The following is a 17,761-nucleotide window of genomic DNA, read 5'->3' as shown; positions in this document are numbered from 1 at the left end:
GGGACGGGTAAGTTGGGGGGAGGGAATGAATAAAATAATGAAAGTGGTGAAATTTAGGTTGGAAAAAGGGTAGAATCTTAGGATTTTTTGGTAAATAGTGGGGAATCTTAGGGTAAATTGGTAAAAAATCTATGGCCAAAAATAGTAAAGATTCAGTAGGGGAACAACAAAAAGAAATGCCAAAAAAGGAAATGGGAACAACAAAAAGGAATGGAGGGAGTACTATAGTATTAAAGTTGAAGTTTAAAAGGTTTAAAGCTTTAAAAACAAAAAAAATGAAATATAGTGTTAAATTTATTTATTTATTTATTTTTTAATAAAAAGCTAACTAAACAAATATATAGTGTTAACGTTAAAAGCTCTAAACTTGAGCTATGGTAGATCTAAAACATAACCTAAAGCCCTTAGGCCTCATTATTAAAGAGCTAAAAATGAAAATATGTAGTTAAATTAAAAAAAATTATTCAAATGTGGAAGCAGAAAACTTCAAGGGAGTTAATTAAACATTAATTATACTGGTCGGTTAACCCGTGATTGTACATGACATTCCTTTATTTATTCCAATTAAGAAAATGTGTAAAGGTGTTTATTTACAGGCAGTCAAACATTAATTATACTGGCCGGTTAAAAGAGTTCCACCAATAATATAAAGTAAGTACGTAGTACGAGCACTTCATAGCTAGATTAGGTCTCATGCAAACATGGATATTCGAAAATTATTATTTAATAATATTTTTTGTAAAATATTGTGAAAGATTTATCCCTTAAATCTAATGCGTAATTAACAAAAATTTTAAACATACTTATTTAATCATATAATATGAAATTTTCGCCCTACTACGTATTATATATTTTATATGTTGATGATAACTTGACTAAAATATTTGATATGCTTAATATGATAATATGACCAAAATACTGAGTAAATATATCTAGATATAACCAAAATCGTCTAATATTGTCATATTCAATAATAAAAAATTAAAAAAAATCTATACATAGACATTTGGACGTTTATCCAAAAAGAGAGAAAATAAAATTTTAAATAAAGTAAATAATTTTTTTTAGGAAAGAGATTTTTAGAGGAAAAAATTTACACCATAAATGTTATTTCTAGTGTTTATTTTAGTATAATGTAATAGATAGATAGGTCAATCGTATTTGATAGGGTAGTTGAATACCCGAATTACTTACGAAACGGTGCCTAATATTTTGTTTAAGATCATTAGATAACCACTAACAGAAGATGGTTTGCAACAAGATGCTATCCTATCACACTATTTGATACGTCTCTATTTTAGTCTAAAGTTTTTGTTTTTCACACATTTCCACCACCTTTTTGTAATTAATTGATGTTTGTTGATTTCCAATTAGCCCACGTGTTTAATAAGGCCCATTACCAAAAACAGTAGTACACAAATAGCAAGTGCTTTGGAACATAGGAAAAGTGAACAAGACATTGGGGTATTGCTTAGTTTTGGCAATTTGGAACAACTAGAAGTGTGTGAAAGTGAAAGAGATTTGAGGTGTCATCATACATTGTGGGGACAATCTAATGACATTTACTGAACTTGTTTACACTAACAAGGAAATGAGACTCTTTTATCTTGATGGGATAAGTTTCATATGTCACTAATTGACACAAAGCTTGAAGTAGTACACTAATACTTAATATGGAGTAGTCATAGCTTTTTAAATGTATTGGTACACTACATGCGTTAGCGTGGATGTCATTTTTTTCCCCTCTCCCGGTGTACCACCAATACGGATTGGAGCGCGTTCTGAGTAGATAGATTTCAGTCCCTTCTCAATTGTTGTTGCGGGAATCAAATACAACCTCCCTTCCTGTCAATTTCAACCTCAATCACCAACATGCAATTGGTGGATGTCAACTTATTTGATACGGTGTTACAAACTTTTTCCTAACTTAATTTGGAGAAACAATTTCATACTTATTGCAATTTTCGAGGTCTTGCATAGGGTGATCATTAGTCCAAAATTGGACCAGATCAAAGCCCAGAAATTTGATTATCCAAGACTTGAAGTCCGAACCGGTTATGCTTGGACCAGATCCAGGTCGGACCAGAAAATTGTTGTAAAACCCGGACAGGACCGGCTTGGGGCGATTGTAAACCTATATATATATACTACGTATATTTTATATATATATAAACCGTAAAGATCAAAACAGGTACGAGTATATATAAAACAGGTACGAGTATATATATATATATATATATATATATATATATATATATATATATATATATATATATATATATATATATATAGGTACTTCGTACCTGTTTTGAGGCCATTTTTTGAAAGCTAAAATTAAATATCTCACAATATACTAATATTTACAACATAATAATGGAGAAAATTTTAAGTAGTTTATATTATGTTTTTTAAGGAAAAATCGGTCTGGTCCAAAATTAAATTTTAAAGGGTTTTGAACATTGTCGAACCGAAGACAAGATATATTTCTAGATCCGAAAAACGGACCGATTTTTACACACCCCTACTTGCATATAATGATGTGGTATTATTATTATTATTATTATTATTATTATTATTATTATTATTATTATTATTATTATTATCCACCAAAACGTAACAAGCTTAACAAGCTACAAAGATAAAGTAAACTACAAGAAGTTGGTGGGGAGCCGAGACACAATCCGGGCCCCCACTCCTCTAGCTATGGCGAACCCGATCCTGCTGAAAATGTAGGCAGCTGCCCGTGCCCCAATGTCTTGAGCCTTGGAGTACGTCTGGACCCGCTTCAGCAACGAAACAGCCCCTTTCTCTAATTCCCGAAAAGAAGAGAAGGAAAAAGGAAAGAAACCGTAACCCAAAGCCCTACAACGTGCCGCGTACATAGCCTGCTTCCGCTGCGCAGCAACCGCCACAACCCGACCCGGAACGAAGTCTGACAACCCAGATTGCGTCATAGGGGAAGACCCAGTCAAGTCAACACACACATCTACACCGCCATCCCAAGAATAAAGCAATATATCTGCAGGACGAAGAGCTCCATCACTCTCACTAGTCAGCCCAACATCAACCTCCTTGCGAGCAGAAATCCCCGACCAATAGCAAATATCCAAAAGGGTATCACGAACAACATTATGTCGATGTTTAATACCCACAATCCCAGCACAAGACACGGCATGATCCCCATAAATGTCCCCATCGAAAACCCGAGAGCAAGCAGAACACGACGTCGAATCAGAGAACAACGGAATACCCAACCGATAGCAAATTAAGAACCGAACGATAAGTCTTACCGTTTATAGTCTGGCCTAAACCCGAGATGGGGACTGCCCGCAACCAAGCTGAGGAGTGATCCCCCTGCTGTGATTTCCAAAGGGCAACATGACGAGAAGATAAGGAGTAGGCGAATTCCGCATCAGCAGTAACCTTCGTGAAATATATGTCTGCCAATTTCTTCATGAGAGTGGGGGCAGCGATCTCACTAGGGCTACTCATAAGGTCGGTCTCCACGGTCCTATTGAAAAGACCAAGAGCATCATCAAAGGCCGACCCCGGACCAACAACACCTGAAAGCCGAAGAAGCAAATCCTGCAAACCAGAAGACTGCAAACGGGATGCAAGAAAAGCATAATGCCGAACATCACCAGCTGAATAAACACTCAATCCTCCATAAGAATAAGGCAAGGTAGCAAGACGCCATTGCCAGTCGCCGAACCCAGGTCCCGAAGCAGTCACGATACGCTCTAAAGAAGCCCGAAGAGCCACATCAAAAGATAATTGAGCCGCTTCAAAAAGATGAGGCGGAAAAGTGCGCATAGCAAAGTAGAGTTTAGAAACTCCAGTGCACGCACGAAGAAGCAACAACTCACACTGGGGATCATTAAGCTTAGCTACAGCATCCATCAACACAACAGTCTTCGACACCCGTCGCGAAACCAACTCCTTACAAAAAGAGGAATCCGTACTGACTGGACCACCAAGCAACTTAACACCAAGTGCAGGACGAGCAATATCCGTAGGAAAGACACCCTCTAGACGACTGCGTGGGTCCTTCGAAGGCCAGAAAACCTCTGTCTTCTCAACATTAACATGGAGACCTAAATGAGGACCCTCCTCCAAAATCAACTCCAAGAGTTTTCCAACCACTAAACTGTCACCAACGATAGTGCCATCCTCCAAGTACCAAGCCTGAAGAGATAGATCAAAAGAGTCTCTGATTCGACACACCAATGGATGTAGAACCAAAGAAAATAGCAAAGGGCCGAGAGGATCCCCTTGCTGCACACCTTGACAAGACCACAAGGTATGCTCCCCATAATACAACCGCGCTGGAGAGGAGTAGCAGAATTCAACCCAACGCGAAAGAGTAGGACAATGTAGCCGAACCTCCCGCAACAAAGCCGATCGATCAACCAAATTGAATGCATTCTGAAAATCCACCAATAACATAGAGAGGCCAACATCGGCCCCACGAGCCTCAACCAAACGATTGACAGCATGGAGAATGGCCTCACCACCTGCTGGAACCCCAACTCCAAACTGAAGCCCTCCTAAGTAGTTCCCTAAACGCGGACCAATCACAGCAGCCCCGACCTTAGAAACAAGGCGCCTCCAAATAGTGCCCACAGCAATAGGCCGAATACCACCACCAGGCTTAACAAGTGGCGTAAGAGGAGCACTAGAAATATATCCTCCAAGCTCAGCAGGACACTTTCCAGGAAGAAAGAGATTAACTACCTGAGTGATAGAGTCCACCAACTCATCAGAAACAGCTACAGCAGCACCACCCAAGCAATCCAAAAGGTGTTGAGCACGCAAGCCATCTCTACCGCGCGCACGACGTACCACTCGGAAATCCCCTAATCTGCTCCAACACAACAGCAAAGGAAGCAGTAAGGTGATGATCAGCAGGGATATCCGGTAAGGTAGGGACCGGAACTGAAGGGTGCTTTGCTTGCAAATCTGCAAGAGTAGCATCATTGTAAGGGGCAAGACTTGAGGACGAAAGAACTTTAACGGCAGCAGTGTAGTGACCGTCAGAAATCTTTCCCTTACATTGCTTAATATTACGCTCCGCCAAATCATGGTCTTTGTCAACATCCAATAGAGGGGGAGACACGCTAGCCAATGTGTCTATGACAAGTTGCTCAGAACCACCAGGCACACCCCAAGAACGAATAGCAGAGGTGATACTCTCTTCCTGTAGTCGCCGCCTAACACCGGAGGAACACTCACGATTACTTCGCGGAGAAAAAGTCTTCAGGACACAAAGAGGTAACACGAGCAACTGAACCCAACAAGCAATGTCATCTGGTCTCCAAATCACCTTATCAAGCACCCCTTTTAGAACTTGCGTAAAACCCAAACGGCATTTAGGAGGAATGGATTTCACAGAACGCAACCGCTTAGACAATAAAGTGTCTAGAAGAGCAACATCAAAAGAAAAATTATTATTATTATTATTATCATTATTATTATTATTATTATTATTATTATTATTATTTTCTACTTATTATTATTGTGGTTGTTATTAGCTCCATCATTCTGTCTAGTTTCTGTTGTTTATAGGTAAGTATTACAAAAAGTTATTATTACAACTACTACGTAGCACTATTACTTGTAAGTTGTAACTATGAATTAATAAGTGTAAAATTTATTTTGTTTTCATTTATTTGTAAGCAGAACTGCATAAATTTGAATATAATCAGTTTTAATAGTGATTTATGACATGTTTTTTTTTGAGTAAAAAGGCTCAAGCCATTAGCTTCTGGTATTAATCAAACAGTAATCTGCAGCAAAATAGCGATTTATTACATTAACGCTAATACTACTATTTATAATCATTTTCATTTTAATATGAATTCCAAAAAATCAAAATCATATCCACATTAATTCGGCTGGATGTGAATAGATCAAGGTTGGAGTTTAATGGAGATACATCCTTGAAATTCCAGGTTGTTGTTTTTGTGTCATTTGTAGAGGTGGTGACATTTGACGGATGAGGTAGAGTCGGTGTTGGATGTTGGTTTGATGGAGTAGGTAGTGGTCACTGGTGGTTTGACAGAAGGGGATGGTGAAAGTTTGATGGTGGAGGGGAGGAGGCAGTGGTGGATAGTGGTGGCTCGAGGTAGGGGTTCGTTTTTTCTCATATCTGATATGTGTGGAAATACACCTATCAACTAAAAGACAAATAGCTAAAAGATAAAAAAGGAAGTACCATTCATGTAAAAAAGTACCATTCTGTAAAAAAAAGTACCATTCTGTAAAAAAAAAGTACTCCTTTGTGTTTAGAAAAGTACCATTTAATTATTTTTTTGTCCTTTTTCCTATTTTGTCTTATGTTCTGATATGTATTTCCCCATACATATCTGATATGTATTTGTACTTCCTCCTCGAGGTAGAGATGTGTTATATCAACCAAAAGTTACATTCAGTTTGTTGACTATCATATATTTAGTTTCCTCCAATATATATGTTAGGTTATTTAATTAAATAAAATAATGATCTATAAAATCTGGGTGAATTTCAAATACGCTTCGAATGTAAGTTTGCTTAATCTGTGCTTTATACATATTTCCTGGCTTTGGGGATTGTTTTTACACATGTTATTACGTTTAACTGTATTCCCCTACACTTCTGTCAACTGTCCACGCCTCACCTGTCTTTATAGTCATTCGATTTCCTTTTGGATCTCTTTCCCATGATGTATTTTCTTATTGAGGTCTGCAAAAGCCTACCTCTATATACTTTTCTACAATGAGGATAGTTAATGCCTACTCAACTGACAAAATAAGTTTATTTTTGTGGGATTAAACTTATTTTGAGGTATTATGTTATTTAATTACTTTAAGGCCTCTTACAATAGGAGAGAATGTATTATGTCCTCTCCCTGTATATAGGATGTCTCACTTCATGTATATATTTTATGTTGCAGGACTTCATAACAAGAAATATATGAGGGGTAATTTTTTTTATCTTAGGTGGCCTTAGATAGCACTAATTTTCATGAACATTCAATGGTTCTGTACATTTTAGTTAAGCGGTTATGTACATCATTTTAGCCCCGAGATCTTCGCTTGACACAATTTTAAAATGTGGCACCAGGTATATATTATTAAACATTGCCAATGGTGTGGCTCCTGTTAAAGGTGTTAGCCGAGTTGAGCTCAAGGAATATCCCCAATATTCAAAACTCATGCTTATAAATTAAACTAAGAGGTATTGCATTATTTAAGGTATGGATTTATGTATTATTTAGTGTCTCTATTGTTGCATTATTTAATCTCCTGATAGTGTTTCTTATTAAGAAGTACTTGCTATAGTCGCATTTCTTGGGAGAAAGTTTATATGAGCAAATAGTATTGTGGAGGTGTGGACTGAAATATGATGAATTTTTAGTATTATATACGAAGTATGATCTAAACTTGGGCCTTTTTTTTTATCTTTTACTTGTCTTGTTATATGTCAGAGATTGAGCAGTAACTGTGTGTAGTTTGATACTGATAAAGTCAACACAAATCCTTCTCCACTAAGTTGTCTGAAATCAACATAAGATCAAGACTATCATTGCGGAAAATGACATTATTGGATGTTTCATTTTATTCCATGTAAGTATATGGATAATTAACCCATGGGTTTGTTTACACATTTTTTACTTTACATCATACAAATATTATAGTGTAGTTTTCTCCACTAAAAATAGGGAGAGGAACACGTAATTGCGAGCACATGTACAGAAGTTGTGTCACACTTACATGCTCTACCTTCCTTAATCACAATATTTTTGCATGGACGATGTGTCTGAACAATCAAGGCTATGATATACGATATATACATGTGTGTTTAAGGCTATGAGACCATTTTACAGGATTTATAACCATTCAAGCATTATCCTCCATATTTATGAGGTAGTAACGATGTCTCCATCTTATTTGCCTGATTATCCAACTCCTCAACCTCCAAACAATAGTTGTTAGTCTTCATACAATGTGATTAACTCATTGAAGATAACATCAAAGAAATTTGTTTGATAAGTGCATAGAATGGAGTTGGGATAAACACAAAATAGAGCAAAAAAATACATCTTTCATTTCTTAATTTTATCGTGTTTGATTTAGGAGATCAAAATTCATCGTTTTTTCCGAATCCAAGTTACACAAAAAATCGAATAGAATAATTCATGTAATCATTTCATTAATCAACAATGTACTGAAGTCAAACCCTAAGAACACAAAATTTGGGGGAAAAACAAACCCAACAAATTTGGAAATAATTGTATTGATAGAAAATTACCTTCTCAAACAGAAGATCGATCCGCATAAAGTGGGGCCTGAGCTCGAAGCCAGCGAGTAAGAAGAATAAATTAGCAACCCGGAATTTCAAGAATAAATCAAACATTTCACTATTTTAGCTATAAAAAATACCAATAAAATTCAATACAAAAAAGGAAACGAACCACAAATTAGAGTAAAACCTAACATAACATATGTCGAGAGGTTAATCAACACCGGAGCTCTTCCGGTAAATCGCGAGAGGGCAGAAACGCGGTGAAAGGAGGAGAGAGAAGGAGGAAAAGATTGAAAATTGAAAATAGAAACCAAATGTGAAGGCCAGATTTGACTGGAAAGGGGAGAGAGAAAGGAGTGAAATTCACTACACTTGGCGGACTACGGTACCTAGGGGTGTGCAAAATTTGAACGGATCCTGAATCCGATCTGGAACCGGACCTGAATTGTCCGGACCGGCGGATTCAGGACCGGACACCGGACCTCAAAATGTAAACAATCCGGATTTAGGACAGGACCGGACAATAAAAAAAATTTAAAAAAGAACATTTTTTGTGTTTGACAGCTGTTAATGACAAAATTAGGGTTATGTTTTTATGTTCCAAACAATCATTCACACAGCCTCCCTCCTCTCGTTCTCTCTCCTCCTAATTCTCTACCCTCCTCCCTCCCTCAATTATAGATCTCACATTCGGACGGTTGGACCAGTCGACCACCAGATCTCACAACGGTAACACTTCCATCATCTATCACTTTCACAATCAGAGTCGTCAACGGCCGGACGACGAACATATCACACAAGTATTCGACTATTCGGCATAGGCGGGTATCTAACTTATGGGAAGGTAAAAAAGAATACATCAAGATTTGGTACAACAAATCCGAGATGAGAGGCACTGTATGGCTAGATTATTTCTAAGCCATTGAGGCTGGGAATCAAAGATGTAGAGTGGTTTCATGGTTTGTGTTGGGAGACAACGACAAGGTGTTTGTTTCATTATAGACTAATATTATTTTAGCTACGGTATTTTAGTATTCAAAGTGTATGACTAATTGGCAATTACTCATTATTATTTTGCTTTATAAATGGAAAAGATTGCAAAAGTTACAAAAACCGGACAAATCGGTCTAGATCCGGCCCGGAATTTTCAGGATAGGACCGGTCTTGTCCAGAATAATTTAGGACCGGTCTCCGGACACGGAAAAATTCAGATTCTGGATTTTAGACATTCTGGTTCCGGTCCGGACCGGATCTGGACCAGTGCATAGTCCTAACTGTACCCATTAACTGTTTTAGAAAATGATTATACCGAACATATTTTGATTTACTATTGGTGATGCCGAGAAGCAAAGCCTAAACGATGAATCAATACTGATGCCTACAAGATGTAACAATACCGATGCCTACAAGATGTAACAATACCGATGCCTACACGATGCTTCCGATCTTTCTTACAAACATCTTGTGATGCAGCTTGCACAGTTGGAAAAGCCGGTAAAGCTATTCCACGCACACTGATACGTTGCAGTAATCCCATTCATCAAACATCGTTCATTTGCTAACTTGAAGTACTCTAACTGCACCGCTATAACTTTGCAAGAGTTCAAGTTTTAGTTTGCAATTAAAACACACCTACATGTACATGCTGCTCCAACAATTTTCTCAAAAAAAACAGGAAATTCAATCACTTGCGCGCCACTGGGCTGCTGAAGGTATTTTACTCAGACAACCTAAATTAAAACACTTAATTGAATTAAAGGATTCCAACACTCAAAATTAAATGCCTTCATTGTGAAAATATTACCAAGACATGCAAGCAAATCTCTGATTCCTAGAGCACTTAGAAAAACAAAATTTGAAACCATAATTTTAGACGAGATATTATACTAGTTCTAGAACTCCATACAGCGAATTGCAAAACAACATGTTCAGCCTGAAGCTGGCATTTCTTCTACTTCAATGGATCCGAAACAAAACCAGATGCTTATGCAACCAGAGTGCTAGCAGTTGTAGACTCGCTGCAGGTACAACATTAAAATTCAATTATACATTTTCAGGGCATTCTAACAAAAAGGTAATACCATTTGTAAAAAAAAAAAACCATTTGTAAATTTTTGCAAAGGAAAAGAAGGTGTTTAAACAAAAATGAGGGGAAACTTACTATTTCCAGACTGGTGGGAGCTTCTTTGTCTTCTTGTAGTAACGAGCAAGCCTGTGGATTCTGCTCTCGACCAAGATCAACCTGAATTTGGAATCCTTGTCCTTCCTGTTCCTCTCCAAATGCTTCCTGATGGCCACTGCCTTCTTGATTAGATGGTAAAGGTCCTCTGGGATTTCGGGAGCAAGACCTAAGCAACATAAACAATAATTAGGAAAATTTCTCCACAAGTACTAACCTGATGATTGCGAAAACACAAGTGTTGAAGCATTCACAAGAAATGCTTGCTTACAGTTAACAAGGTTCTCATTTTACAAGAGCAAGTTATTTGTTCATCAAAGGGGGTGAGTATTAGCAAGACCCAAGAATAAAGCTAAATAGTATAGAGAGGGAAATCGGGATTTAGAATGCATAAGCAAACTTGAATACATGAGAACACAGAAAAGCAGCACATTCCAAACTTCGAACATAGAGTTGATTGTAAAAGAAAAAGTAAAGTTCACTGGCTCCAAACAAGCTAAGAAAAGCAGAAAATACACACACAAAAAAGAACTCGAGAAACATATCAACCCAATATCAGGCGGGGGAAGGGCTCACAAGGCCAAGGACTCATCCGAATACTCATGTGATAACTCATCCGAGGATTCAAAGTACCAAAAACCACAGATGTTCAGCTAAATATATCAAAAAGTTAGCAACCCTTCAAGCAAAAGGGACACAAATCCTAATATTGACGAATATGTTTGATCGTTATGTTGTATGGCCGATCTAATGAAGTAACGATTAATATGTTTGACCCTTATTCGGTAAGACCTATTATCTCACATGACTGTATGTCTTAAAAGTCAAATCTCATTAATTTCTTGCTCATCACTTAGTTCTACGGTTCTACCCTCTCAAGATCACAAGCATAAATACATTGTCTGTAAACATCATAGTTAAACCTAACAAGCTATGCTTAGGTGCCTAGTCCAACAGATTAAATACCTAAATCTGTTCCAATATCGTTTACAATATCCCTATAAACTCTATGATAGAACAAGGGTAATTCACATTTGAGCATCAAAATTCAAAAGTATCCAATTTATATACAAGCTTCTAATAGAATCAAATCGTTAAAACTGCGTTCATCAATCACTTTCACTGAAACATTTACTCCCGTTTACAACCACATATTCTTCCTATTCAACATATACCACAATGACTGCATTCAATTACAAAAAAGCAAGTCCCAATCAAATCTTCAAAAGATATCAGAAAATAACTTACCATGAGCTTTGAGGATACGAAGGATCTTGTTACCAGTAACACTCTTGACTTGAGCAATACCATGAGAATCCCTCAAAATCACACCAATCTGGGAAGGTGTCAAACCCTTCTTTGCAAACTTACAAATGTTCTCATCCACCTTCAACAGAAACACACAAATTTAAATACAAAAAATATGATAAAAAATACCCAAACAAACCCCCCAAAAAAAGACTAATCAAATAAATTTGAACGGTTAATCGAGGTAGAAAAAAACAGAATTCAAAACCAAATCATAGAGGATAATATACCCAACAAGAACAATTACCTAAATAAGGTAAATCTAAAAACTTACATCTTGAGCGGAGATCTTGAGCCAGGAAGGTGGGGTCCTCTTGTAGGGGATAGAAGAGGCGGACATTCCCTTACTGTAAAGGTCAGAAAATAAGAAAAGGAATCGCCGCCATTGAAGAATGAGAAGAGATGAAATGTCAGAAAAAGAGAGTGTAAAAGAAGAAGTACCCGCGACTGTGCATACGACCCATGGTGACGGCGTAGGTAAGGAGTAATCGATCCTAGTTTGGGTGGCGCTACGGCGGCGGCTTCTTACTCTCCTTGCTGCTGCTGCTGACGACGCACACTGAAAAATAAACCCTAGATTAGATTTTTCCCAGCATTTCAGTGGTTCATTCACGTAGTTGGATTAATATACCCGAAATATTTCCAGCCTTCGTGGGTTTTTGGGTTTGCCTTTCAAAGGTTGGATTTGGTCCATGAGGGGAGGCCCATGATTATTTTTCTTGCGTTTTTTTATTAACTAGTAAGAAAATCAGAGCTACCAATTTATAACTAATAAAGGCCTAGGTCTTTGCACAACAGGAGACATTCACATCTACCAGAAAGGAAGCTGATCAAGCAATATTCTCAACACATAAACTTGCAAGTGAAATGGATTTAACTGCAGTGTAAACCAACAATTTAAACTTCTCAAAACATAAACTCACTGGAAAAAGCTCACATAATGTTCACTCATACAACAACTTGTAGATATCATATTAGTAATAAGAAAATAAAGAGCTTTCAATTTAAAGCTGAGAAAGGAAAAGGTAGTTGTTGCATCAAAGGAAGCCTTCACATTTGCTATTGACATTGATACTCAGTTCAGTTCACTTCATTTCTGTTTCTTATTTTTCCTAATGACATCTTCTGCTTTTGATGAGATTCTTAGGTGTTATTCAATTGCATTGTTCTTGTAAAAGCTGGGAAGTGTTTTAATAATGTGATTTAAAGTTTTAAACCATAACGATTTGCTACCGAGTAATATAGTACCGTGTTCCAGTGTCGAAAATTCGAAAGATTGTAGCTTATTGACATCAGTGTATGAAATAAAGTACCCAGTATAGTTCATCTTCATCTAATAGATTAGAATTGAAATAAGGTTTTACCGATTCGAGCTTTATTAGAATTGAAACTGTTCCCATTACCCCCTTAATCCCCAAAACATCAAATCATGGATTGAGGCATTGCTATTCAAAGCGCTAGATACCTCCAGCAACAGTAATTTACAGACACGGATCAAAGAACAGTACTCTAAGAGTCCAATGTGTATCAAGTTATCAATGGCTTTCCACATCCAACAATTTGCCGAACTCATATTTTCTAATAGAGTACGATACGTTATAATTTAAAGCTCATCTGCAAGACTGCAACTAACAAGCTCAGATAAATATGGTATAAAGTTGAATTCCCTGATCTCTACACAAAGGAGACTTCAAGCATAAAATTGATACACAAACAAATGATTTCAGAAACATAAAAAAAAACAATCAATCACAAATGTTATCAAGAAAGCTAAACCATAAAACCCAAAATCATTACCAAAATTGAAGGAAACAAAACAGTCGAAAGAAGGAGAGAGGTGAAGTGAGATTACGTACCTCCGATCGACGAGAGGAGATAGAGCGAGGAAAACCCTAGCGAGGAAGAGAGAGCAACTGAGACAAAACAGAGAAGGGTTGAAACCCGAAAAGGTAGGCTTAACATATATTGATTGATAAACCCTAGAGATGAACGGCTCTGATTTATTAGATTTCTTATCTGGGCTTAGCCCGTCCTGTTTTCTTTACTTGGGCATAAATTGAGACTTAGGCCCACATTAATAGTTTAGGACTTTAGGTAGGATAACTAGTATAGTACCCGTGCGATGCACGAATTGTGATATGAATATTAAATTTGCATCTCTAAATTAACTATAGACACTTATCATCAAAATGGAGGTTATAGGTAATCTCCTTATTAAACTAATGATGGATAGATCTGTTACTGCCTTCATTCCGTGTTTTATTTATTTAACAAATTCAAAATAAATAAATAAGTACATAGATAAATTTACGTTCTTCCCCTTTCACAATTCAGGTCAAACATAAATGTATTCACTTCCTCTCTAGCTTTATTTCGATAGTCATACCCACTTAATACTCCCCTATCATCTACATCATTACCCGGTCATTTAACACCTACCCCACCATATACTTTATTCAGATAGCTAGAGATAACTTCGAAATAGGGTGAGGTTGGTCCCTCAACACCTTTAGCTGCCAAAATTCTCACCACGAGGTCTATCACGGGGCTCGATTCACGTGGACAAATAATAGAGAGGAAGGGGGAAACATATGGGAGAGGATTGACCGTGCCTATGCATCTTCAGATTGGAGGGTGGTGTACCCTAATGCGATGGTTTGGAACCTACCTATTCTTTTATCAGATCACAGTCCAGTGGTAGTTGATTGTACCCCCAACTATACTCCAAAGAAGAGACCGTATAAGCTAGAACAGTGGTGCCTCAATTCAGAGAAGGCACGAGATACTATTTCGAAGGCTTGGGAGTATGAAGCGTCAGGTTCAGCAATGTTTGTGCTGCAAAGGAAATTGCGGTTTCTGGTTCGATCTTGTAAGAAATGGTGCCTAGACTTCAAAGATGAGAGGCGTATTGACTGGAACAAAATTCAGACTGATCTTATGGCCAATCACGAAGACCCAACGGTGAATAGTATGGTGCGAGCAGATGCGGTGTTAAGAAAAGAAAAACAAGATGAGGTGATAATGAAAAATACATTCTGGAAACAAAGGGCCCGTTCGAAATGGGATCAGTTGGGAGACCAAGGAACTTCCTTTTTCTTCAAATGTGTGAAGGATAGAAAATCCAGGAACGATATTCGGGCTATCAAGAACATACAGGGGGATTGGTTATATGAAGGCAGTGAGATAAAGGCTGAATTTTTCAGATTTTACAAAGATCTATTTATCCCATCTGTTCCACTTGGAGATATCTCCCTCCAGTGGGACTCTTGGAAACCGCCAATGAAACAACTTAATGCTAACCATTTTTCTATTCTCAATGTTCCTTTCTCATTACAGGAAATCAAGGAGGCCGCCTTCAGTATCAAAGCCTTCAAATCTCCCGGCCCGGACGGTGTCCCACCGGGGTTTTTCCACCAGAAATGGGAAATGGTGCACAAGGATGTTGAAATGGCTGCTATGAGTTTTTTTAGTAGCGGGTTCATGCTGAAGGAGATGAATGAAACTTTCATAACGGTCATCCCCAAAGTGGATAGGCCGGAATTGGTCTCAGAATTTCGGCCTATTAGTTTGTGCAACACTACCTACAAGATCATATCGAAATGCTTGGTCCGGCGACTAAGGAAAGTGGTGGAAGATTTGGTGGGAGATACTCAAAATGCTTTTGTCCCGGGACGTGCAATGTCCGATAATTGTCTTCTTGCTCACGAAATTCTTCACACCATCAGAAAGAAGAAGGGAGCTTCTATGGCGGCAATTTTCAAAGTTGACTTAAATAAGGCATATGACAGAGTAAGGTGGGATTTTCTACGAAAAGTTCTCGAGGAGATGCTCTTCCCAGCTAATTGGATCCAATGGCTACTGCAATGTGTTTCGACGGTCTCGTATTCTATTCTGGTCAACGGTGAGCCCACGGGGAAAATTATTCCTCAGGTGGGGCTAAGGCAAGGGGACCCCCTGTCCCCTTACCTGTTCATTCTCTGTATGGAAGTGCTGGCCCGGAAGCTTGATTTTCTCCAAGAGTGTAAGGCCCTGGTGGGGCTAAAGGCAGGGAGACGTGCTCCGTATATCAACCACTTATTTTTTGCGGACGATGCCCTCTTCTTTGTTAAAGCTTCCATCGACAACTTTGCTATTTTGAAAGGTAATATGGATCAGTTTTTCTCTTTGTCGGGCGAAATAGTCAATTTACAGAAGTCATTCGTTGTTTTCTCGGGCAACACTCACCCACGTTTTAAACGAATTCTTCGGAGAGTCTTGGGGGTCAACAGTAACGATAAAATGGGCACTTATTTGGGTTGCCCCATGGACATTGATGGGCGGTCTACTGTGGCGTTCTAGAATATTGCAGAAAAAGTATCTAAAAGGCTCACCAACTGGAAGTTTATCCACTTGTCTCCGGCAGGTAAACTGATCCTAATAAATGGTATTCTTGTGGCCATGGCCTCTCACATTCTTGCTATTTACTTACTGCCAAGGAGCGTTCACAAAAAGATCTCCTCCATGATTATCAAATTCTAGTGGGGGGCTTCAATGGCGAAAAGGCCAATTTATTGGAGGAAATCCTCCCTGTTAGAAGAGCATAAGAGCTTAGGTGGGCTCGGTATGAGAAACATAGAGTCCATTAATCATGCCATGTTGTTCAACCAAGCTTGGAGAATGAAAACATGCCCGAATCTTCTCGTGAGTAGAGTTTTCAGCGGGAAATACCCCAGCACCTGGTTTGAGAATAGCATTTCTGGTAGAAGAGTTAATGCAGCCTCGTGGGGAGCTAGGAGTATCATGAAAAGTGTTAGCTCGATGAAGGGTGGAATAAGAAGAACTGTAGGAAATGGAGAAGCTACAAGCATAACTGACCACGTGTGGGTGGGTGACAACAGAATAAAGTTCAAGGAGCATTCTTCCTTTGTTGGTACTAAGCCCACTTGGGTCTCGGAGTTAAAATGCAGCAACCACTCGTGGAATGCTAGCTCAGTCTGGAGCCTCTTTCAGAGTAGCACGGCGCGTCGTATCCTTGCTATTCATACTTCGAACCGGGGTACTCAGGATGGGTGGGATTGGAGTCAGTCAAGTACGGGGGCTTATTCCATCAAATCAGGGTACTGGTTCCACAAGAATACAGGAAAAGTGGAAGAAAATACCGTCTCTCAATTCTGGTCTTTGTGGTGGAAAGCCAATATGTTCCCAAAGTGGAAAATCTTTATTTGGAAGGTTATCAATAATGCTATCCCGACGAAGCAGAATCTAAGGAGAAGGCACATTGATGTTTCGCCCGCTTGTGTCTTTTGTGGTAAGGAGGAGTCATTGGCCCATTTGTTTCGGGACTGCGAGCTGTCCATGAGAGTGTGGAAGTCGTGTTCTCTTGGGATTAATGGGCTAGCTGCAGTAGAAACTCATGTGGGAAGTTGGGTGAAAAATTTCTTGCTGTACTTTCTGAATCAGGATGGAAACTCGGGGCATCGTGTGGTTTTCTTCTCTTCGATTTTATGGAGCATTTGGCTCCATCGTAATGAATGTGTTTTTAAAGGTACCAAGGCTTCGGCAGTAACGGTACTTGAGCTAGCTAGACAATGGATGAGCAGGTGGGAGGTCTCGCATTGTCTGAATGACAAGGTGCGAATCACCACTACCAGCCCGAACAAGGCCTGGAGCTGGCAGGTGGGGGTGCATTCGCAAGGTGACATGATTCTCATTGAGGTTGATGGGGCTTGGAAGTGTAAGGGGGACTACGGGGATGGTAGATGGTCGGCTGCAGCAGGTTGGAGAATTAGCAGAAGTGGTGTGGAGATAAAGACAGGTGCCCAAAAGGTCCTTGCTTCATCTCCAATCCAAGCAGAAGCAATGGTTGTTCTATTGGCTCTGTGAGATACGCCCAACAGGGCAAGTTCTGTGCGTGTTCGTACAGATTCAGAGGTGCTTGTAAGGGCACTTCGTTCCCCATATATTGCCCCTAGAGAGATTGTACTATTGTTAGATGATATCCGTAGTATAGCT

The 17,761-nt window shown here is 38.7% G+C and overlaps 2 protein-coding genes across 2 annotated transcripts; one reads left to right on the top strand and one right to left on the bottom strand.

Moving 5' to 3' along the window:
• Positions 1-10,014: 10,014 nt before the first annotated feature.
• LOC110789508 (40S ribosomal protein S13) lies at positions 10,015-13,785 on the bottom strand. The gene is made up of 6 exons (XM_056826424.1): positions 13,627-13,785; positions 12,212-12,329; positions 12,045-12,117; positions 11,711-11,849; positions 10,445-10,631; positions 10,015-10,301 (listed from the first exon to the last, which is right to left on the bottom strand). Exons 2-6 carry the CDS (start codon positions 12,232-12,234, stop codon positions 10,268-10,270), a joined length of 456 nt encoding a protein of 151 aa, XP_056682402.1. The 5' UTR covers positions 12,235-12,329; positions 13,627-13,785; the 3' UTR covers positions 10,015-10,267.
• Positions 13,786-16,300: 2,515 nt separating this feature from the next.
• On the top strand, positions 16,301-17,632 carry LOC110789515 (uncharacterized). Its single transcript, XM_021994194.2, has one exon. It carries the CDS (start codon positions 16,301-16,303, stop codon positions 17,630-17,632), a length of 1,332 nt encoding a protein of 443 aa, XP_021849886.2.
• The last annotated feature ends 129 nt before the right edge of the window (positions 17,633-17,761 follow it).

The sequence above is a fragment of the Spinacia oleracea genome, chromosome 1, assembly GCF_020520425.1.
Source record: "Spinacia oleracea cultivar Varoflay chromosome 1, BTI_SOV_V1, whole genome shotgun sequence".
Classification (NCBI taxonomy): Eukaryota; Viridiplantae; Streptophyta; class Magnoliopsida; order Caryophyllales; family Amaranthaceae; genus Spinacia; species Spinacia oleracea.
This window is presented reverse-complemented; position numbering and strand designations above follow the sequence as displayed.

Bases quoted from the DNA above. Each gene is read 5' to 3' on its own strand.
- LOC110789508 (XM_056826424.1), bottom strand. From the start codon at position 12,234: ATGGGTCGTATGCACAGTCGCGG. The intron at 12,118-12,211 runs GTACTTCTTCTT...TGACCTTTACAG, and splicing joins GGTCGTATGCACAGTCGCGG to TAAGGGAATGTCCGCCTCTT. The intron at 11,850-12,044 runs GTAAGTTTTTAG...TTTCTGTTGAAG, and splicing joins TCAAGATCTCCGCTCAAGAT to GTGGATGAGAACATTTGTAA.
- LOC110789515 (XM_021994194.2), top strand. From the start codon at position 16,301: ATGGCGAAAAGGCCAATTTATTGGAGGAAATCCTCCCTGTTAGAAGAG.